This window comes from Sapajus apella, unplaced genomic scaffold, assembly GCF_009761245.1.
Source record: "Sapajus apella isolate SASKATOON/1434 unplaced genomic scaffold, GSC_monkey_1.0 scaffold21, whole genome shotgun sequence".
NCBI classification, from domain to species: Eukaryota; Metazoa; Chordata; class Mammalia; order Primates; family Cebidae; genus Sapajus; species Sapajus apella.
In genome coordinates, this window is record NW_022436961.1 from 25,279,677 (window position 1) to 25,303,728 (window position 24,052).

Sequence of the window (24,052 nt, forward strand, 5' to 3'; positions counted from 1 at the left end):
AATCAGAAATATTTTCTCTCATCCAATGAGCTGGGTTTCCACTTTCTTTTTTTTTTTTTTTTTTTTTTTTTTTGAGACGGAGTTTCACTCATGTTACCCAGGCTGGAGTGCAATGGCGCGATCTCGGCTCACCGCAACCTCCGCCTCCTGGGTTCAGGCAATTCTCCTGCCTCAGCCTCCTGAGTAGCTGGGATTACAGGCACGCACCACCATGCCCAGCTAATTTTTTGTAGTTTTAGTAGAGACGGGGTTTCACCATGTTGACCAGGATGGTCTCGATCTCTTGACCTCGTGATCCACCCGCCTCGGCCTCCCAAAGTGCTGGGATTACAGGCTTGAGCCACCGCGCCCGGCCTTCACTTTCTTAATAGTGTCCTTCGAAGCAAAAAGTTTTAAATTTTGATGAAGTCCAATTTATCTGTTTTTTCTTTTGCTGTTCATGCTTTTGGTGTCATACCTAAGAATCATTTGACAAATCCAAGGTCATGAAGATTTATTCCTGTCTTTTCTTCTAGAAGTTTTATAGTTTAGCTCTTACATTTAGGTCTGATCCATTTTGAGTTAATTTTTAAATATGGTGTGAGGTAGGGGTCCGACTTCATTCTTCGGCATGTGGCTATCCATTTGTCCCAGCAATGTTTGTTGAAAAGATTATTTCTTTTCCACTGAACTGTTCTGGCATGCTTGTTAAAAATCAACTGTCCAAATATGTAAGGGTTTATTTCTGGACTCTGAATTCTTTTTTTTTTTTTTTTTTTTTGGGGACAGAGTTTCGCTCTTGTTACCCAGGCTGGAGTGCAATGGCGCGATCTCGTCTCACCGCAATCTCCACCTCCTGGGTTCAGGCGATTCTCCTGCCTCAGCTTCCTGAGTAGCTGGGATTACAGGCACGCGCCACCATGCCCAGCTAATTTTTTTTTTGTATTTTTAGTAGAGACAGGGTTTCACCATGTTGACCAGGATGGTCTCGATCTCTTGACCTCGTGATCCACCCGCCTCGGCCTCCCAAAGTGCTGGGATTACAGGCTTGAGCCACCGCGCCCGGCCTGGACTCTGAATTCTATTCCATCATCCACATGTCTATCTTTATGACAGTACCACACGATCTTAATTACTGTAGCTTTGTAGTTATTAAGACTGGGGAGTATTAGTTCTCAGGCTTTGTTCTTTGTCAAGAACGTTTTGACTGTTCTGAGTCCCTTGCCTTTCCATGTGAATTTTAGTGATTTTTTAAATATTTAAATCATGGCTGCATTTACAGTTTGAGCGTAGACTCTTTAGATGTTTTAACAGTTTTAAAAGCATTCTATCTTTGAAAAATTATTTTATAAGCATTAAATGCATCTATTATTCCATAATACAGAGTAATCTACTCTTTTGACAATAACACAGATTTATTTAGATGTATAAAAGTTCCTACAACTTGGCAAAGCAAATCCCTTATTAAATTTTTTTCAGGTAATTTCTTGGCTGTTTTAATTATCTGAGATAAATTTCATCAGCTGTATGCTCTCACCCCCTCCCATGCCTAAAAACCATTCATAAGATTATTACCAGAAATGCGATATATTTATAGATTAACTTTTGAAGATCCTATTTTTGGTTTGCTCATTCACAGCCATAATTCTTTTCATTCATTCTAGCCTTATTATTATTTTTCTTGGTCTGGAGTTTTTTTCATAACCATCGTCTATATTTATTTTGTTAAATATTAAGATCCCAAAGTAACACCTACATGCAAAGTTTTAGCTCTACACGTCTCAGGTGCATTCCATGGAATTTTTTATTTTTGGTTATGTTGTAAATGGGATTCTCTTTTTCACATTATCTTCCTGGCACATTTATTCTGAAACCAGTCACCATATCTACATACTTAATTTATAGCCCAAGAAATTCAAATAACTAATAAGGCTTTCCATGTAGACCGTCAGAGTATGAAAATACGATAAAATTTATCATTTCTTTCCCAATATTTATACCTATTTCTTGCCTTATGTTATTGCATTAGCTTGAAGTTACAAAAAAATGTTTCCAACTTTGGTAAGAATGCTTTACATCTGATCCCTCACTATCAAATATGAAGGCAGCTATTCTTGACTTCACCCAGGAAGGTTCCTAATAGTAAGAAAATATCTTTCTGTTCCTCCTTCAGTAAAACTTACAAAGACTAGATTTTTGAATTCCACCAATGCCTTTCACCATGCATTTAGATGATCAGTTTGTTCTCCTATGACCTATTATTGTGTTGAACTGTGTAAACATATTTCCTAATATTGAGCCATCCTTTCATTACTTAAATAAACTCTGCTTGGTAAAGGGTACAGGCTAATTAACTTTCATGTGTGAACGTCTTGCTTTCTGATTATGACACATAGCACCTCAAGGGCAATGACTGAATGTCATGCTTCTTGGTAACCCTTCTAAGTACTGTACTAGGCACAGTGCTATTTTCAACTTTTCACTGAATGAGGAAATATTTATTAAGGGGCACCTTTGTTCCAAGTACTGTGCTAGGTTCTAGGGGTATCAAGATGAACGAGACGGATTCCTTCTATGATCTCATGCAGCTTATAGTCTAGTTTTGTGCACACAGTAAGCACTGGATGATTAATTAAACGAATGACTTAAGCGCACTGCCCAAGGGCCCTGCAAAATACCATGCTGATTTAAGGTTCCTGAAGAAAACTACTCTTAGATAATGCTATATAAAGAACAAAGAAAGGGAATATCATGGTCTCTGGGCTACCAATCCTTAGGTAACTAAAAAACAAAACAAAACAAAACAGAAGCCTAAAAAGAATATCCACCAGAGCTGGGGTCCAGCAGCAGTACATTCAGTGGAAAGCAAAAAAATGGAGCGGGCCCTTGGCCTTGAAAGCAAAGCCTGACCAAGTTATTGGAGTATGATGGGTCAAGGGAAAACAAAGAGCCTGTGAGGATATATGAAAGGAGAAGAGGCTCCTGGGTTTCTACCGAGGCTGCCAAATGGCAGATGTGAGCCCACTCTGTCAGAGAAATGGGCAGAAAACTGGGCAGGTGCCCTGATGGATCAGATTCTCCCTGCGCTGAAATGGAGCATTCCTGCAGGAAGTGGTGAAAGGTGGCAAGGAAGGGAGAGTGGGAAGGGCAACACAACTGCACTTCAGCAGGCTCTTGTGCCTCTTCTTCCCTTGAGTCCCCATTTCATCCCTGTGGCTCTTCCCCTGCAGGCACAGGGGACTTCCTTAGGAGAAGCAGCTGCTTTGGAGGGCATGGGGCAAGAGTGACAGTATCACAGGCTGAGAGCAGTGGTCTCGGCACTTCCAGGACACACCAGCCCGAGGTTGGCAGTGCTCCAGGGCAGGAGGCCCACTAGGCTTCGGGACTCTCCTCCCTCCTCCTCACACTTGCCTCAGTGCTCCCCTTGGAATCAGGGATGTAAGCAGAGGCCCACAGTAAAGACAGGGCTGCTCCCCAGGGCATCTCTGAGTTCTCGAAGAAATTAAGAGAGTTCTGAGCTCTCTGCCTGTGGAGTAGAAGTCCTAGCTTGGTTCTGCTTCCCATTCCACAAATATGAGCACCAGAGGGCAGGAGAAGAGATATTTTAGTCTCAGCAACAAAATGGAGAAAACATTTCTCAGCCCTCCCCTTCTCCAATCCCCAATTGCCCCACCTCAAAAAAAAAAAAAAAAAGTTCTGTGTGTACGGAGGGCAAAGAGGGGAAAAGATTCTATTTTCTTTCATAATAAAGAAAAAGTCAACAGGATGTTCTCCAAAGCTACAAATATACTTTTTCAAACAGTAAATATCTCTATTAGTAGCATGATGCCAGTTGGCTAATTCTGTCTGTCTCAGTAGAACCTTTCCAAAAAAGCCCCTGCTCTTGTGTAATGTCTATTTACAAAAACAGCTCTTTTGCATTTTCAATTTGCTAGGTTTCTCCATCTTTTGTTTCCTCATCCCCTCTGCAGAGGCAGAGATAAAAGGCAGGCCCAGATGGCAGCTGGGTGGGGATCCCCTGGTCACTCCAGCAGAGCTCACGTCCCTGCCTTCTTTGGAGAGCCCTACTTTGGTGACAAAGGGTGGAAAGAGGCTGAACCCTAAACCTGCTTCCTGGGTCTTCGCTTGGCCTCCATAATCCTACTGAACATGAATGAGCCTAGGCCTGGCTTGGGAGTGGAAAGAACCCTGAAACGATTCAGTCTGTCCCACCCTATTATCTTTCTGCTATCTCTAGCTAGACGAGAGACCCACAGTTCTGGGGGCAAGGGAGGTGAGAATGGAGGGAGGGCTGAGCAAAGAGTAGGCGGTGGTGGTTGATAGTGGCTGAAATCCTGGCTCCCCGGGGAGTGGTCTGGGCCTGAGTCACTGTCTCGGCAAGAGCAGGAAGGTGGGCGAGAGGCAGCAGCTCCAGCAGGCTGGAAGGACAAGCCCCTCCCCCAGGCCTTCTGTTATTCTATCCTTGGGTTGCTGCCTGGTCTGGCCTGAGGCCCCACAAGGCCACCACCACCTTAATGGTGGGAGATAAACAACAGAGGGCCAGAGCTGGGACAGGGCTTATCAAGAGCCATCTAGGTCCGGCAGAACAGCTGCTGGTTGGATGCCACCCTCTCTGTCTGAAGGGCCAGCTGGCCAAAATGCGAAAGGCCAAGGAAAGTTCAGCCTGAGCAAGGCTGGGAGAGACCCCAGTAGAGGGGGACATGAACTGAGCTGGAAATCAGCCCTTTCCAGTGCCTATGACCACAGCCTCCAGCCCCACCTCAGTCCTTTCTCCAAGTTAGCTTGATCGAACCAGAACACACAGAATTTGACCTCGACCTGCCATCAGTCCGAGGAGGTATGTGTGTGTTTAAAAATAAAAGGCATGACTGTGACTTGGCGGATTTGTGACTTGGACCAGAACAATCCTCCAGCTCAGCTGTGATCCCTCCTTCCCCACCGCTCCCCAGGCTGACCTCTGAAAAGTAAAGACAGAATGAGGCACACAATATTAAGTCACCCAAGAGCTGGGAGATCATCTCATCAAAGTGACCATTTATTAAGCATCTACTATTGCCAGACTGCACAGGCGCTGCTGATACATCAGTTTATTTGAAGTGTCCACTCCGGCACTTCACAGGACAGTGCACTAGATCGGGGCCTGGAGCCAGACAGCTGGGGTTCAAATCCTGGCTCTGCCTGTTACCAGCTGTGAGATTCTGGACAAGTGACCTCACCTCCCTGTGTCTCCATCTCTTTGTCTATAAAATAGGATAATAATCGACTCATCATCTAGGGTCGCTGTGAAGGTTAAACGAGTTTAATGCTTAAAACAGATGTTGACATACAGTAAGCAGTCTGCTTTTTGCTGAGAAGGTGGTGGTGGTATTTTGGTGACGACAACCAACCAGGTCCAGAAGGGGCGACTTACAAGAAGTTACAGAGATAAGTATCCTCACCCCCAACCAAGAATGGTTAGGAAACCTGAAATTACGTTTTTGTTTTGGGGGCAAGCACCTGTACTATACTGTGATGCACTACCACCAGGCCCAAGTGATAAGTCTGCCTAACTTTGGGTGGCAGCTTACCCCTACATAGTGAAAGGATTTTTGTCAAAAGTGTGGGGGCTGGTGGAGCACCTAAGAGAGGAAGATAGGCAACTCAAAGAGGCAGCTCGGATTTTTTTTCTTTGCAGCCCCTTAAGAAGATCCTAATATCTGACAGATAAGTAATCACTTATTCTCCTTCTAATCTGTAAGATAAGAAGGGGTAGAAAATGGGTTTGCACTTGGAGGTGAAAGGCTTGTCCTGCAGACGCTACAAGCAGAGGGAACTGCCACTGGCCTCATCTCCACTCGATGGGCTGGCAGTGGCTTAGACTCTGAGAGCACCAGACTGGCTGTTTAGTTTCTGAGGTATCATCTTTAATCTCGCTTTGGTTCTGTCTCTTACCAACTAGCAATTATAAAGAGCTCTCACACTACCTTTTTCCTCTTCTCTGCTGAAAGTTTGGCCCCTAGAAAGCAAGAGGTAGAAGGAGGACGGCTGGATGGAAAATGACCTGTAGGCCCCTCCCTAGATCATCCCCATGTGGACAGCAGAGGGAGGGGAGAGGCAAACATTCTCTTGCTACGGAAAGCGAGGTCTGACCTAGCAATGATTTAAAAATTAAAAAAATATGAAATATTGTAAATACACAAAGAATACAGAGAATATATAATAAATACTCATGTATCCACCACCTGGCTTTGTCAAATTCTAACAAAGTTGTGCTTGCTTTAGATATTATTCTTTAAACAACACAACAGTACAGATACTGTTGAGGCGCCCTAAGTATCACACCCTGAGATTACAGGCTTATACCACCACCCCTGGCTAATTTTTAATTTTTTTTTGGAGAGATGGTCTCACTATGCTGCCCAGGTTAGTCTCTTAACTCCTGGACTCAACTGATCCTCCTGCCTTGGCCTCCCATGATGGCGGGATTATAGGTGTGAGCCACCTCACCTGGCCTCTGAGATTCCATTTCCTTCTCTTTCCTTGTTATCCTAGAGTAACCACTATTCTGATTTTAGTATTTATTATTCCCATACTTGTTGTATATTAAGTCCATATGCAAAATACAGTATTGCCTTATAGGTCTAATGCTTACATAAACAGTACAATGTTGAATGTATCTTTTTTTTTTTTTTTTTTTTTTTTTCCTTTTTGAGGAGCAGTCTCACTCTATTACCCAGGCTGGAGTGCAGTGGCACAATCTCAGGTCACTGCAACCTCCACCTTCCGGGATCAAGTGATTCTGCCTCAGCCTCCCTAGTAGCTGGGATTACAGGTATGCGCCTCTGCGCCTGACCAATTTTTGTATTTTTAGTAGAGATGGGGTTTCACCATGATGGCCAGGCTGGTCTTGAACTCCTGACCTCAAGTGATCCACCTGCCCAGCCTCCCAACGTGTTCGGATTATAGGCATGAGCCATCACGCCCAGCCTACAACTTTGAATGATGTATCATTCTTATTTATTTGAATGCATCATTCTGAAGCTAGCTTTTTACATTCTGCAATACATTCTTGAGATATGCCCACAATGGTACACACAGCTCTATTTTACCCATTTTAACTACTACATATTATTTCTTTTTTCTTTTTGAGGCAAAGTCTCACTTTGTCACCCAGGATGGAGTGCAGTAGCACAATCTTGGCTCACTGCAATCTCCACCTCCCCAGTTCAAAGACTGTCCTGCCTGAGGTTCCGAGTAGCTGGGATTACAGGTGTCCACCACCATGCCTGGCTAAATTTTATATGTTTAGTAGGGATAGGGTTTCACTATGTTGGTTAGGCTGGTCTTGAACTCCTGACCTCAAGTGATTTGCCTGCCTTGGCCTCCCAAAGGGCATGGGCTGCTGCACCTGGCCCACATTTCATCATGGAAAGACATCACGATTTATTTCCCCATTCTCCAGAGGCTGGGCAGCTGCACGTGATGATGCAGCTTATACTCCCGCATGTGTCCCCTGCTGTATGGAGGTATGGGAGTTTCTCTGGGGTCAGGGACAGCTACTGTTCCAACTGCAAAATCTCTAATTTACACCCCCTTCTGCAGTGTATGTAAGTTCTTACTGTTCTTCACCCTCAGATACTTGCATTGTGAGGCTTCAAAATTTCTGCTGGTCTGATGGCTGAGAAATGGCATCTCATTGTTGGTATAATCTGTTTTTCTTGATTACTAATAAGACCAAACATCTCTCTATGAGCTTTTGTTCACTTGGGTTTTCTTTTCTAGAAAGTGATCAACAGTTTTCAAATCTATGGAATGAGTTCTTATAAAGAACTCAGCCAGTGTTCTTTACTGCTGCCCCTTCTATATTTCTTATTAACCCAGTGAAACAACCACATATACAAGCAACCCTGTCTTCATTTGCTGGAGTCAAAGGTGTGAGCTTATAGTCTGGATATTCGTAATGATATTCTTTAATAGGTGGTTTTCAAACTGAGGTCTTTGCAGAACACCTATCACTCAAAGATCATTTAACCTGCTACACAGTATTCCATTGTACACATAAATCAAAATCACTCATGAAATTAAAAAATCGGCCAGGCGCGGTGGCTCAAGCCTGTAATCCCAGCACTTTGGGAGGCCGAGGTGGGTGGATCACGAGGTCAAGAGATCGAGACCATCCTGGTCAACATGGTGAAACCCCGTCTCTACTAAAAATACAAAACATTAGCTGGGCATGGTGGCGCGTGCCTGTAATCCCAGCTATTCAGGAGGCTGGGGCAGGAGAATTGCCTGAACCCAGGGGGCGGAGGTTACGGTGAGCCGAGATCGCGCCATTGCACTCCAGCCTGGGTAACATGAGTGAAACTCCGTCTCAAAAAAAAAAAAAAAAAATAAATAAATAAATAAATAAATAAATAAAATCGTATGTACTCACCTTGGGAAGGAAAAAAGAAAAAAAAAAGTCAATAGAGGTGGGTCATTCTTTAAGAAAAAACAAACAAGGCTGGCTGCGGTAGCTCGTGCTTGTAATCCCAGCACTTTGGGAGGTCAAGGCGGGCGGATCACTTGAGTCCAGAAGTTTGAGACCAGCCTGGCCAACACAGTGAAAACCAGTCTCTACTAAAATACACAAAAATCAGCCAGGAGTGGCGGTGCATGCCTGTAATTGCAGTTACGTGGGAGGCTGAGGCATGAGTATCCCTTCAACCCAGGAAGTGGAGGTTCCAGTGAGCTGAGATAGTGTGACTGCACTCCAGCCTGGGCAACAGGGGGAGACCCTGTCTCAAAAAAACAAAACAAAAAAACACAAACAGGAACAGAATAGAAAATATCAGAGTGCACTGTGCACATACTGTGTGAAACTTATTTCAAGTGTTAAGTGTGTGTGTGTGTGTGAGTTGTGTTATCAAAGGTATTTTTTTTTTTTTTTTTTTTTTTTTGAGACGGAGTTTCACTCATGTTACCCAGGTTGGAGTGCAATGGCGCGATCTCGGCTCACCGCAACCTCCACCTCCTGGGTTCAGGCAATTCTCCTGCCTCAGCCTCCTGAGTAGCTGGGATTACAGACACACACCACCATGCCCAGCTAATTTTTTGTATTTTTAGTAGAGACGGGGTTTCACCATGTTGACCAGGATGGTCTCGATCTCTTGACCTTGTGATCCACCCGCCTCGGCCTCCCAAAGTGCTGGGATTACAGGCTTGAGCCACCGCGCCCGGCCTATCAAAGGTATTTTTAACTGTGAGTTGTGGTCAAAAAATTTTGGAAACTACTCTGGGTGTGGTGGCTAACACCTATTGTCCCAGCCATTCAGGAGGCTGAGGCAGGAGGATTGCTTGGGCCCAGGAATTTGAGACTGTGGTGAGCTGTAATTGTACCACTGCACTCCAGCCTGGGCAACAGAGCAAGAGTGAGACCCTGTTTAAAGGAAAAAAAAAAAAAAGGAAACGACTGTCCAAGTTAGCGTCCCTGGCTTCATTCTTTCTGAGTTATCCTGCAGACCATTGCCAAAATAATCTGACTAAATCATTGCTTTGGCCATGCCACTTCCCTGCTCAAAAGCCTTCAATTTTCAAAAGCCTAGGCTCAATTTCAAGTCCTCAGCATGGCACTGAAAGCACTATATAACGTGGCCCTGAGGTGGAGTGCCAATTCTCCCCAACGCAGCCTCTACCCAAACCACTATTTACCACCTCCAAGCTGGCCTCCTGACAGTCCGCACTAACACTCTTGACGCACTCTTTAACTCCACACACCGTTTTCATGCCATGCTTCTAACCTGGATCCTTCTCGCACCCCACTGAAACAGCACATACTTGCTAAGTCAAGGTTCAGTTAAAATTGCCTCTCTTGCTTCAAGTCTTTCTTGATGATGCCACACTGACATTTAGTGATCGGCTGTCCTTTTGAATCCCTAGCACTTTCTGTACACTGGCTGAAGACAGAGACCGACTCATGCAAATCTTTTAAATGTCCCTCAACATTTAGCACAGACCTTTGCACGTTATAAATGTTTAACAAGCATTAAATCAACAAATATTTGTTGAGCACCATGTATGTGCATCACACTATACTGGGCCCTAGTTGATGGGTTAGCCACCAAAATAATGGGTTTGGGAAAACCACTCTAACAGGTTAACAGCCAACTCTAAAGACTACTCCCACAGATTTCCTTCAAGAGTGTAATACGTATAACACCTGACTAGTAGCTGTGGGAATCAAGACACTTGACTCTCCCTGACTGCTCCAAAACCTGGAAGACATCCTTCGCCTCTCATTAAATACCGGAAACAGGAGCAAGCTCACACGCAGAATCTCACAGACTCTTTATGGGGCTCCTGTCTTCAAGGCATTACCATGTTCTGCAGTGAGGAGGAAAAGCTTGGTGTATCCAAAGTCACAGAGGACATGAGTGGTAAGGCTGTCCCAGGCAGGGGCCCCATAGGTGGAAGCAGCTGAGCCTGTTACAGAACACCTAGAGGTATGCAGGGCACAAGGACTTCTATCTCTTGTGTGTGAAGACTGACAGCTCCCTGTGATTCACTATCAACCTGCTAGTGTCAACACACCCTAGCAACATGAAACTCCTTCATGATCCAATCAGCTTGGGAATGGTCCCCACTCTTCCAATATTCCTGATCACGGGGACAGAATACTCAGGAGATACAGCTTTTAGTTCCAGTTCTGTCAGGTACTGGCTGAGTGAATTCTAATAAGTGGCCGGGGGGATAATAAGACTGAACTGCTTGCGCAGACGTGAGCACAAAGACAGACAAAGGATGGGAAAGCCCTCTGAAAAATTAGAAGCCATCTACACATGTGAGAGAGCAATGGTAATCATAGGGAGAAAGACTTCACCGAGAAAAAAACTGAATAATGGCTGTTTGACCCAGAAGTTTACCCTTTTTTCTTCTTTCTTTACATTCCATTCATTTCCTTTAACAATTATCTGTTAGACATCCACTATGTGCATGATACCCACTATGCTTACACAAAGATGAAGAAACTGTTATGTAGCTCCTGTCCTCATGGGGTCGACATGGGAGAGAGGTGCATCTCTGTGATACCTAGAAGCATGCAGAAGTGCTACAGGAGAAGCATTATGGAAGTACAGAAGAAACCACCAAAGCAGTTTGAAGTGGATAAGAGAGGAGCGGGGAGGAGAAATCTGAGGCAGCCTGACCTGGAAGCCACTAGTGTCAATTAACAATAGCACTTTCAGAGGCTCTTCACTTTAGGAAGTGGTTTGTAGGTTCTGCATGTTTTTATCTTAAAATTTTTCCTGAGCTCAGGCAAGTCAGGAAATGGGGGGGAAAGCCCCATTCATATATTTAATAAACATTTCCTGACTGCCAGGAACAGTGCCAGGGATTGCGATGACCACAAGACAGTCCCCATATTCAAGAACTCACAGACAAGTAAACTGACCCACCGAGCAGAGGACGACGAAGGTCAGAAGAGGAGGTCAGAGGATGGGCACCCACTGCAGCACGGCAGGGTGTGGGGGGCCATTCAGGGAACACCCTCAGAGGACGTGAGGCGTGGCCTGGCTCTTGAAGGATGAGTGGATGCTGGGCTGGTGGAATGGGTGAGAGTGAAGGGGAAGCACTTCAGGCAGAAGGGACAGTTATCCAGAGGCACAGGGGCATGAGAGAGCAGGAGCAGTCTGGAGGATGGCATACACAGAGTAAAGAGGGACAGCCAGGCCCAGAAGGCCTCAGGAGCCCTGGTCCAGAGTTGGGCCTCTATCCTGAGGATGACAGCAAGGGTATAAAGGGTAAGAACAGAAATGAAACAAAAAGGATCAAGCATGAGGAACACTAAAGTGTGAAGGGCAAACAGAAGACCCCGGAAGGGTCAGAAAAATTTCTCTCCACTCATTTTACAGCAGGTTCAGGTGGCAAAGTGTCAGCGGGAATAGCCACTCCATGCTACAGATGGAGAAACCAAGACAGAGAACGGCTGAATACTTGACCAGGCCGCACTGAGTGACTGAGCCAGAACCCGAACGCAGCACCCTAACTCCTACTCACACTTACCTGCTGTCTCTAATTTCCTTCTTTCTCATCAAACTACTGGACACCTAGTTACAGCGAGATTTTTTCCAGTACTTCCTTTTTCTCATCGTTTAAGCCTAAAATCATCAAGGTGCATGGTTAACCGGGAGGCTACAATTCCTGGAGCCAGCTAAACTAGATTAAGTTCACTGTTCTTAATTCTACTTCATTCCCTCTTCATACCATAATAAAGCCACCTGAGTATACACTGGAAGACGGGGAAGAGAGAGAAAGGGAGAGACAAAGAGGGAGGGAGGGGCTGAATGGGGGGGGAGAGAAAGTTGGGGGGACAAATGTGAAAGAGAGGTGGTGGCGGGGTGGCAGGAGAGAGGGAGAGAAACGGGGAGCAAGAGAGCTGGAGAGAGAGAAGCATTTGGCTTGGGGCCAAGAAGTGAATCTGTGATCTGAGATGTGAATATCAAATGCCTTTTTCCTAGTAGGACAGACCACTGGGTCACCTTACTGAAAGGCAGATGGTTGTATGAGCAGTGGCTGAGTGGATGGGTAGATAGTGCAAGAAGGAAGCAGATACCCACTAAACAAATGGGGTGGGCGGGGTGCCTGCACAGAGGAAGCAGAGAACAAAGGCCTCTCACTCTTCATGTAAAGTCCACAGTGTGCAAAGGGCATCAATATTGGACATTTCTCACTGTGACATTTTGAAAGCTCAGCCTAGCCCAGAACAATGGTTACCCTCTGGAGACCATGGGCCATGTGCCCCTGGGCCTTATTTAATGATGGCTTGGCACAGCCCATGTACTTGGTGAACCTGACCTTGGGCATCAGCCTCCCATGATGGCTCTACGTCACTCTGGTCTCTTCCCCTAATGAGAATTCCAGTTTCACATGAATGGATGGATTCATTCTGGGGGCAGGAAAACCAGTGAGGGAGTGAATCAGAAGGACCCAGCCTCAGTCTCCTTGCCAGCCATTGAGCTAGGAACTGAGTGTGATTGTGTGCCCAGGCGCCGGTGCTGTTCCCCTCTTTGAGAGAGAGGGTCAGGGTCCACGCAAGAGATGACGTAGAAGCCCTTTAAGAAGGAAGAGAAAGGAATCTCAGATTTTAAGGACAAAGCCACCCTTCTGGCTGACTCTCAGTCCAAGGAGCTACAAAGATGTGCACGTCCTGGTCAATTAATGCTACTAGATGAAAATCTCGGCTCTTGTTAGACAGTTAGTTGTCCATTTCAATTCTCTCCAACCTGACAGGAAAGGGCTACTAGTTTTCCAGAAGCATTCTGTGAGACAGCTGGAAACAATCTACTTCACATCACCCAGAGAATCATTTACCTTTATTAGTTTCTGCTCTACTCCCAGCGTGTGAGGATTGGTTCAGTAAACGCCAATTTAAGTGATATAAAGCATCTGTACTGTCTGCTTTTCACTTTGAAAAATAAGGCAAGAATACTCAAGATTCAAGACGCACCAGCTAAGAGGACATCTATATCCCAAAACTGGGGGACCCAGAATGACACTGAAAGGACATAATTCCTCTGGGAAAGGGAACTGAAGCACTGCCACTTTGCCCACAGTAACTAGGTTATAACAAGACAGGAAAGGTAGCTTTTTAAGGCTCCAGCCCCCTATTGGCCTCCTGGAGCAAATGGTGGAGGGAGAAGGAGCAGCTCCTGCTGGGGCTTATTAGGACATTGCTTCGGGCTTCCCTCCACGTGCTGGCAGTGATTGTCAGACATTTGTCCATCAAGCTTGGCCTAAGAAACAGGTGGGGGAGGGGACAGATAGTTCACGTGTTACTTGAGAGCTAGCCCTCACACTGACTGATACCAGCTGCTTGCAGTCTCCACTGATGGCCAAAAGTTAGACTGCAAAAGCCTTCCTGAAGGATGTTCTAATATCTTCATTTGTTATAAGTAGTTATCATGCACTTTGCATAAACAAACACACTAGACTCTGAGGACAGAGTGGCAAATATGTTTCCTGAGCCCATGGGCTGATTTACCTTATACATCTCTGGGGGTCAATCTATTCACACATTATAGTTGAATCCCCTGAGGTCCAGGGTTGTGGCTATACAGGTCCTTGGGCCTGACGGTAAGGGAAGGTCTTTCATATGAGCATCCTGTAACAAAGCCCCAGTAAGGCAGGCAAGTCATAGTTTTTTCCTTTGAACATAAATAATCGAGAGCAACAAATGGGGATTGCCTTTTGGGCCAACGGAATGTTACAAAATAAATACACCATTATCAAGCGTCTACTATGAGCCAAGTATCACGTAGTTCTGCACCAACTGGAGTTGTGACTCGATTACTTGAAGACTCCCTGGCTCCTTTTGTCATGGCATGACAGTTCCCAGAAGTTTAATATGCCTACTTGGAGGGAAGGCAGGGGGTACTAGCCCTGGAATGATTAAAACCAGTCCAATCCCACAGTGGGAGGGTGGGTGCGGGGTGTAATTCTAGCCCCTTCCAAAAGACAGGCATGTTTTCTTTGTGTTTTGAACGCTGTTAAGTCGTGCGAAGGATAGTTACCCGAAAGCGAGTGGGTTTTGGTCAGTGAACTGGGTCCAGGCTGCCACAGCGAGGGCCACAGCTCTGGCGGAATTGGCGCGGGGCAGAGATGCCCACAGGGAGAAAGACGACACTGACTGCACCTCAATGGGAGTTTCAAAAAGGAGGGAACAACGAAGTCCCTCACTTCAAGGAGCTAGGAGGACACAGGTCCCGCAAACAGGAGTCAGACGCTGAGTCCCAGGCTGAGAGGACCCTCCCACGGTCTTCCTGGGACTCCTGCTGAGACAGCGACTGGGGAAAGCACCGAGGGAACGACCTTAGGGCAGGGGCTGTCGGGCCTTGCTCTGGGGCAGAGGGGTCGCGCGGGACCGGCGGGCGCCGGGACACGGCACTGACACAGGGCCAGGGACCTTGCCAGTCCGCGGCTCCAGCAGCTCCCGCCGCTTCGGCTTCACTCACCAGCTCATGGTCCCGAACCTGGGCTGGCCGCCGGCGTCCTCAGCCACAACTCGTTCCTCGGGGATCACTTCCGGATTCAGCCAGTCTCCAGGAAGTGACGTAATCCAGCCCCTCCGCCCGGAAGAGGCTGTTGGGAGGGCGGAGCCCGGCGCGTTAACCCTGCCGCTGCCGCGTGCTGGCCGCGGAGTTTCTCTTGCTGGCGACCCTCTCTGGCTCTGGCCTAGCACGTAGAGACTCAGGCTGCAACAGAGGAAGAGTGAGACCTCTGGGGGCGTTTTCTGCCTTCAACACTGACTCCTAAAGAGCTCTTCTCCTGACCACGTGGGGTCTTTAGCTGGCGTTTCCTCTCTGTCAAAGTGGTTTCTAATCCAGAGACAGTGGCAGCAGTTGTCTATGGGAGAAGAAGCCACTGGGGACAGAGAGAGTGGAAAACTGACATTCTCTGAATGCTCTTTCCTGTCTTTTACAGTTTGCACACCACACATACATTACCTGTTACAAACAAACGGACGTTTCACTCCTTCAAGATGGCACAGTGCTCTGAATATCAATATATAGGTGCTTTTCAGGTTGGAATGTTCTGTAGATTTACTCAACACAAGAAGACGCAGAATATGGGTTGCTGCCTGCCTTTCAGCCCTTCCCTTTGGTCTCTTCTGTAGGACTCAAATGATGTAAATTGTCCCATTCTTTCTATTCCTTCATTTAACTAATATTAGTTGCACTCCTACAGTGTCAGGTACTGAGCCAATCTTAGGATACAACCATCCCAAAGAAGTATTTGCTCTGCCCTTGTTCCTTCCCAGAGTTACTTTTCCTGGAGGGAGAGACAGGCAGGCAATTACAATGATGCTATGTGATGGGATAGAATGAGATGTAGTGGCAGCCTGGAGGGAGACCTTGAAGCAGCACATGGGGTTTTAGGGAAGGCTTCCAGGAGGAGCCTGTGTAAGCCAAGCCCTGAAGGCAGAATCAGGGCTAGCCAGGTGAATCTGAGATGAGGGGTGAGGAGGGTCCAAGAAGAGGAATCTTAGCATGGTAAGACACAGACAGGTACGAGCAAGCAGCTGACTTGCCTCAGGTCTCCTAAAGTCAGAATTCAAGGCCTTAGTGGCTCACAAGTTGCTTGGGGTTCTGGGCTGACTTGGTTTCCTCACCCCTAAGTACCTCCCTCCCTTAGAAGAGGGACAAGCAGGTAGTGAGGCCCGAGTAGGTGCTGCTGGCCCCCCAGTGACGTTCTCTCTGGGAATTCTCCTTCCTCAAATGGACTGGGAGTGTTTCAGGGACTGCTTAGGGAGTTGCTAATCAATGACCTAGTGTGAAAGATACAACCAATGACCTAGAGCAGAAGTAGTGTATGATTTGTTCTGACCTCGTAGGGTGGAGTAGAGGGCTTTAGCAGGAGAGGTAGGAGGGTGGGCCACAGGATGCAGTCTCTCATTTCTGTGTTCTGTTTCCATTCTTGAGAGTCCGTAGTTTGACTCAATTGACGTTTCCGATGGAGGTTGGGTTGCCATCACACAAATCAGCTTTACTACAACGTTGTTCCTTGGAAAACAGGCCAAAATGAGCACAAGAGCAGCCTTGAAGAATAAAGAGGAAGAGGAGAGTTCACAAAGGGCAGCCTGGGCAGAGAGTATGTGTGAAGGGAGAGAGAGATTTTGCTGCTTTGCAGACAGTGTGATGGATTGAAGGGCTATTGTGGCCCCTTCCAAAAGAGAAGGAAGTTTTCTTTGTCTTTTGAAGACAAAGAGTCTCCTGGCATTTAGCACCTATGAATAGTTCTCCCACCTGCTTCCTCCCTTCCCCATACCCTGCCTCCCTTCGTTATTGCCCCACAGTGATAAATATTTCCAAATGTTTTAGCCTGGGTAACTGCCATATCCTAGGAGAAGTGTGTTTCAGGGCTGGAGGGCAGCAGACACATCCTGCAGGACTAGAATGGGTGAGTTCTGGATTGCAGATCTGGAGGAGTCTGGGGCTCTATTTCCAGTTCCATCTTTGACACTATAACTGACCTCAGATCCCCTTTGTGGCCTTGGTCCCCTAATCTATAAGATGGAGTGGATAGATAACATCCCCAAAGTCTCCAACATTGCAAGGTTCCAAGTCAGCTGTCTTGTTGACTCTAGAGGCCTGGGCTGTGCTGTTGACAGGTCGCCTCAGATCTTTAATACAGCCAGCAGGATCTTTGAGGTAACTAAAAAGAATGGTGGCCTCGCAGGAGTCTGTCTGGAATGTGCCTGCCTGCTCTCCTTACCTGTGGCTCATACGCTCAGCTAGAGGGGCACTAGGCTGAGGAGGCATAGTCGGGCACCCTGCTGTCCCGTGTTCCTCCGTGAGCCTCCTGTGCCATGAGGCATTGATCCCCGGGGAGTTGAACATGGGGACCCATAAACACTTTCCACTGTTGTGAAAAACTCAGCCCGCAGGGTCGGGAGCTGTGTTTCTTATTTATAACCAAAGGGACAGCATGGTACAGATTGATCCTGCCCCTGCAGGGAAGGAATAGAAAAGAGAAAATTGGGTTTCTAAGTAGAAGCTGAGAGTGGAGACGCTTTGGGTAGGGATGGATGCTCCTGGTTTCAAGCCTGGTAAATACTGATTCTTCCCCAGAAGACTGAGCGTGAAGTTAAAGGAGTGTTCAGGTGGCAGAGGTCTACTTCTGGGAAAAAGCTGTTTACCAGAGGAAAGCAGCAGCAGAACCTGTTCTGCCATCAGCCCCCAAATTTTCCTTGGAGTTTTTTACTCAGAAGTTGGTAAGCAGGTACTTATCACTGATGACCCTCATCTCTGGGGTTGTTATGTCCTGTTCTCTCCCAGCCTTTCCCACACAGAAGTCTAGGGCTGGCCCCCGGGTCTTTCACAATGCCAACCTCTCATCAGTGAAGAGTGAGCATTCCCGGAACCTGGGCCTGGGCTATCAGGGGCTTCATTAGGGCACCAGGCTGAGGCTGAAGAACTAAACGTCATAGGGCCAAATTGGTGGGCTCAGCTCTCTTGCAGCCCTAAAGGTCTTGATGCCTCAGGGAGGCTCCTGCAGATATTCAGATGCAGGCCTCAGGTTTCTGTGTGGCCTCACTGCCCTACTTCTCCCTGCTCTGCACCTTCTCAGCAGGACTTCTCAGAACAACAGCTTTCCTGGGGCCATTGGGGGCCAAGGACATAGGAGGAGGAGCAAGGGTGGGAGAGGATGGATGAAATCAGTGTGAGATTTCCAGTGGTGGGAAGCCCACATGGACTGCTCAAAGGTCAGGGTGAAGTGACACATCAGAAACCAGGCCAGCAAGCAGCAGGCAGAACCAGGAATGCCTGTCTGACCCATGGCTCTGTCTCCAAGTGGCTTGAGGGAGTCTCGTCCCTCCTCTGGGCCTCGTCTTCCTTGATCACAATGGGAAAGGTCCAGGTTATATCTGGGATGGCGAATGGATGTTATCCCGTGTTCCAACTTGGATTATCTGCCTAAAATAAGTGTTGAAGATTCTGGGGAATCTGCCATCAGTGGGGAAGTTCTGTGATTGATTAGTCATGTCTGCCTTGGACAAGAAAGGGCAATGTGATGGTTTATATTCCACTTTATTATTTGTTATTATTTTTATTATAAGTTAATAATAATTGGGTACTCATGACATGACAGGCACTATTCTAAGCAGTTCACATTTAATCCTTGCCACAACCCTATAAGGTAGATATTGTCATTATTATCATTTCACAGAAGATGGAGCGGAAATATAGCCATGAAGCTATAGTATAGCTTCATGAAGCAGTGAAGTGGGGTTTCTGACCTGAGCACCCTGACTTTGACCCTTATGTTTTTGCCACTACAGTTTGCCATTTCACCTCCAAGAATCTATGGTTCTGTCAAGGCACAGTGAGGTTGGAAGCCAGCAGGCAGATGGAGCCAGGTGAAGCATCACTACTAAATGGCTTGGTTGTGGGTGGAGGGAGGGCCACCCTAGGACCAGGCACCTGACAGTGGTGCCATGCTCGGCCTCATCCTGCAAGATTTTATATGCTTCCTCCAGCACGGAGGTCGCCGGGCCAGCAGGTGGCAGCACGGGGCAGGGTGAGAGGAGAGGGCAGCCCCTGACATGGATGTCCTTGAGGGATCAGAAGGCCCAGATGTTGGGGAAAGCAAGAACAAATGCGGGTGTGGAGGAAGGATAGCCAAGGGCCCAGAGGAGGAGGAGCCCTGGCCTCTGACCCACAGGAGCTGCCACAGCCAATGCTTTGCTTCCATCCATCAGTGTGGGCCTCTCAGCTTGCATCTCGTGGTGCCTGCTGTGGGTTTTTTTTTCCTCACTCTGGGAGAATGACTAACTTTAAGGACTAAAAAAAAAGTGTTTTGATTACACTGCCTTTTTACCAACTGGGAGCATTAGTCACCATGGATTGCTGCAGATAACGGGGAAGGCAAGCAGCACCCCCTCCTCCCCCTCCTTCTCTCTGATTAGCTCACAGAACCCGGGAGGAGACGCGAGTGAGGGAGAGTGCACCAGGAGGGAAAATAATTCCCCCAGGATGATATGTTCCCTGGGCATCAGGCCAAGGGCTGTCCAGGCTGGACAGCCCCCTGACAGGTAGGCTCTAAGATGGCCCCAGACTCACAATAGGAGGTGCCCACTGGAGAGAACTGGCAGGAGGACCACTGAATCCAAGGCTCCGGAGATTCTGAGTTGGGTCTGGGTGGCCTGTTCCTCCAGGTAGCTGAAGGGTACACCTGGAAGGGGAAGTCAGAGGAAGTCACTGAAGACACGGCCCCTGAGATGGGGCTCAGGATGGCTGTGATGTGGGGCTCATGCCAGGCTGCGGTGTGGCTAAGAGCTGCTGCCTTGAGCTGGGGCCCTCATGGCTCTAACTGGGGTTGAGATTAGTGCCCATGCCCCACTCCCCACACTTTGGCCTTCTCCCTTCTTTTCCATCTCCATGGGGCAGTATCTAGTACTTTTGGCTGATGTTCCTACCCAGTGTGTCCCTCTTTGCTCCCACTTTGGTGCTGGTGGGACTGGAGAGCTGAGGTGCTGTCCTGGTCTGGCCTGTTGATACAAGGTGTCAGAAGTGGGAGCTCTGGGCACTGCTGGGGAAGGCACTGAAGCAGGGAGAAATGGTGCTGGGTTGCTTGGTTGCTTTGGGGGTGGGCTGACCCTGTCAGTCCTGGTCTTTTGGCCCAGCCCTTCAGTCCATTCGCCACCCACCCCCAAATGCTTCACTCTGGAAAGCAGACGTTTATTTACTTGAGTGGACTTTCAAGTGACAGGCCCAGGAATATTTGTGTAAAGAAATTCAAGTATTAGGACAAATAACCTTTTTACTATAACACAAAAGAAAGAGACAGAAATATAATTCCATTTCTGCATCTCTCAAGATCAGAGTACTTCATCTGGATGTTGCTGCTGCTTTCTTTTCGGAAAACAAAGCAGCCACAGGTATTTGGTGTGCTCTGGCCTCAAAAAGCTTATATGACACCACATTACAGGAAATGAGGTCAAAAGAGTGGGAGTGAGTCCTCCTAGACAGAGAAGGTCTGTGGGATGCCTCACCCCCATCCTCCAGGATCTTAGCTGCAATAGTCCGGCCCTGGGGCTGACTGAGGTTTGTCCCCTCAGCCCTGCTTTTCTTTCCTGGGCATTCTAGAGCTGGCATATGGATGCTCCCAGCCCCCTTTCTCTGCCCTTTGCAGTTCCCAATAATAATACCCAGCATTGTAGAGTCTTGTTGGCACTGGGCAAAGCATTTTACATGTATTAGATCATGTATTCTGCAGTAGCTTGGTGAGACAGCTCCTCTGATCATCTCCTTTTTACAGATGAGGAAACTGAGGCTAAACTAATTGCCTAAGGTCACAGAGTTGGCTAAGTGAAAAGGACAGGCATTTAAAGCCAGGCTGTCTAAACCAAGGCTGCCTTGGAGCAGAAAAGAAGATAACAAAAAGGAAGGGAGCTAACATTTATGGTAGACTCGCCCTCACAGTTGTCTCATTAGCCCTTCCTGCCTCCCTGAAGGAGGATGATGAGGCCTGGTGGGCTGAATGTCAAATCCAAGTCCCTCTTGCTTTTGCTGTTGTTCTATCCATAGGCCAACAGCCAAGGGGTATCCCCTGACCTTGAAAGGCAGTATGGGAGAACAGGGTTTGGGCTGAGTGGGAGCATAGAGTAGCTTTGGGACTTTTGTCTCCTGGCTGGGATAGCCATCCACCCCCAGCTGAAGCCACACAGTGTCCCAGGTGGGCATAACTTCTAGGAACTCACGGCTTTGCTAGGGAATCCTTGCAAGTCCCACGCATGAGCAGCAGGCCTGGCGAGAGGGCAAGACTGCCCCAGCCTGACCTTGCTGCTGGCCTGGATGCCCAGTGTCCACCCCCTGCTGCTGTGGTGGAGACAGCCCCCAGACACCGGCAGGGCAGGTGGCAATTATCCCTAGGCACTGATTACACCACAAGCCCAGCAGTGCCCCAAATAGCCCAGCAGCTCAGCCTGAGGGAGGAGAAGGGTCCCGCTGGGGAGGAAGAGGCAGAACCAAGGGATGCATAGTGTGGATGTGTCAGGAAGGACTGCGGGGCTGGGGGAGGATTTCATGCCAAGGCCTGCACCTTTGGAGCAAGCCAAGACCCTCAAAGAAAGGGATAGGTCCCACTGCAGCAGGTTGGCCGAGAGAAGTTAGATGGGGCACATGCCACTGAATCTGGTCACAGTGAAAGGTGGTACCCAGCACGAAGGGCATATGGACAGAACCTCACTGATGGATAGGAGGAGACAGTGGTGCCACTGAGGCCAGGCCAGCTGCCACCCTCCAGCCCTGGCCTGCTGTGTCTCTGGACCGATCAGGAAGGAATCCCCAAAGAAGGCACACAGCAGGAGGGAAGAGAGGCCAAACAAGGGTGGGAAGGGTCCCGGGGGCCCCAACTCTCTCTGCCGGGAAGGCCGGGCCAAGCAACTTTAGTCCATGTTCCCTTTTCCAGCATCAGCCATCCTTTGCTTTTCATGGAACTGCAACTGGCCAGGCCCCAGGGACGGCAGCACCAGCAGAGGGCCCTCCCGCAGGGTTCTCTTCAACCAGAAACAAGTCAGGCAGCGGTGGGCTTCAGAGGCTGAAGGCCTGTGATAGGGGCTTTGTGAAAAAACCATCTTCAGGGCACGGAGGCCTGAGTTGCTGCTCCCTCATTTCTTTCTTTCTTTTGTTTTTCTTTTTATATTTTTGAGACGGAGTCTTGCTCTGTCTCAACCTTACTGCAGCCTCCACCTCCTGGCCTCAAGCGATCCTCCTGCCTTGGCCTCCCAAAGTGCTGAGATTACAGGGAAGTTCTCAGTTTCTCAAGCAAGTGGTGGTTTTCCGTGTGCTGTGCCCTGAAGGCCCTGGGGTGGCATGAAAGGCAGGTTCCTTCGGGGGTCTCTCTGACTGCCCCCAACCCTGAAGCTGGCTCCTTTTGAGGTTGCTTCTAGGGAGCAGCATGAAGGCCCGGAGCAGTTGCGCTGGAGGAGGCATTGGATACAAACAAAGGAAGAGAGGCACCCCTCTCGCCATGCACCCCATTTTTCTTCTTGTATAAGCACCCGTTCTTCTGTATTGTCCCCTTCCAACATGGAGAGCCTGTATCAATTGCAACTTCCTCACCTGTCAGCCAAGGGAGGGGGCTGAGCTGCTGCCCCCCATTCCAGAAAAGCTACAGAGAGAAAGCCAGGCCTGAGGTTGTTCCTGATGTTTTCTAATGTGGGCACAAGGCAGGCTCAAACCTGGTTTCCCAGAGGTCTCTGATTGAGGGGGTCACAGTGACCCCATGGTGCCTGGCACCTGCACTCCTTCCTTCCACCACAGAGGACCCAGCACCCGCTCCAAAGCCACCTGTGAGTTCTCTGGACCCAGGTCAGGGAAGGAGGCTGTCAGTGGCTCCAAACCACCTCTTGCAGCAACTCTGCTAATCCAAATAAGATAGGGAAAAGGCAGTGGGAGGAAATGATAGTTTCATGGTTATTTTCAGAAAGGAAACAAAAAAAAAAAATGCAAACAGGAGCACACCCTGCATTTTGGTACAAAATCTAGGAGTCTCAGGGAAAAGAACCCACAGTTCTTCCTTCTTCTTGTCCTCTCACCAGATGCTGGGGAGGGGCTGCCCAGGCTGTGGGGGCCTTGGGCTGCTTTTGCCTGCAGAGAAAGGGAGGTGAGGGGCTGCAAGAAGCCAGCAAGTCCTCTTCCTGCAAAGGCAGACCTGGAGAAGCCGAGGCATCTTCGTCTTGTGGGCAGACAGGGGCCCACCCTTTGCGGGTGGAGGAGTTGGAGAGATAGAGTGGAGGGAGCAAGCCGGGAACTGGGAGATTCTTGAGCTGATGCTTGTAAAGCGCAGTGGCGTGTGTAGGATTGGTGGGCTGGGAGGGTGTGTTCTGGGAGCACAGCTCAGAGGGAGAAATAGAGAGGGGGGAGGGAGAGCAGAAAAGTGTGTGCTTTGTGGGAGAATCGAGTAGGGCTGCTGCCTGCATTTGTGTGCAGGGCGTGCACAAAGATGGGAGCCGCAGAGCCCGGCTGTACACACAGGATCGTCCAGGGGCCTGCCAGCTCCAGAATGCCTTGTGAGCTGAGGACAGAGCCTGGCTTCTTGTCCTAGAGGGAATCTGGACCTTGCTGTCTAACCTCTGGGTTTCCCTGGACAGTGTGGGGTGGAGCAGGGAAGGAAGTGGTGGCCTGAACTTCTGGGGGCTGTGTCTGCAGTGCCTGTTTGGTGGCAGTGACATTTGCCAAGACCCCAAGGGTGGAAGGATGTGGATGGGAGAGAGGTAGGAGCCCAGGGCAGAGCCGGTTGTACAGAGACTAGGCTGTATAAGAAGCCAAATTGCTTGCAGATGAGGTGCTCTAACAGTAAGAGAGAGAGAGGGAGCCGAGATGAGCAGCCTAGGAGAGCTGCAGGAGGACCAGGGGATAGTAGCAGCCCCACGTCCTCCCCTGGGGCAGGAAAGGTATCATTAGCCCCCATTTTGCAGATGTGTCATCCGAGGCCCAGAGAGATTCATTGCTGTGTCCAAGTTTCATGACTGGTTACAGAAGGAGCTGGTGTGGGGAGATGGGCAGAGAGGAAACTCAGGTGGGTGACTGGGTGGTCTAGTTGGTGACAGAGGGTG

At 48.4% G+C, this 24,052-nt stretch overlaps 1 protein-coding gene across 3 annotated transcripts in view; it reads right to left on the bottom strand.

Moving 5' to 3' along the window:
- Positions 1–15,045, bottom strand: part of BIN3 (bridging integrator 3) — a 50,070-nt gene extending 35,025 nt beyond the window's left edge. The window contains exon 1 of one of the 3 annotated variants that reach the window (XM_032288513.1): positions 14,946–15,045. In XM_032288513.1, coding sequence (XP_032144404.1) covers positions 14,946–14,953 — 8 coding nt within the window. In that variant the 5' untranslated portion in view covers positions 14,954–15,045. The remainder of the gene's footprint in view (positions 1–14,945) is intronic. The other 2 variants (XM_032288514.1, XM_032288517.1) reach the window with 2 other exon arrangements.
- Positions 15,046–24,052: the final 9,007 nt, after the last annotated feature.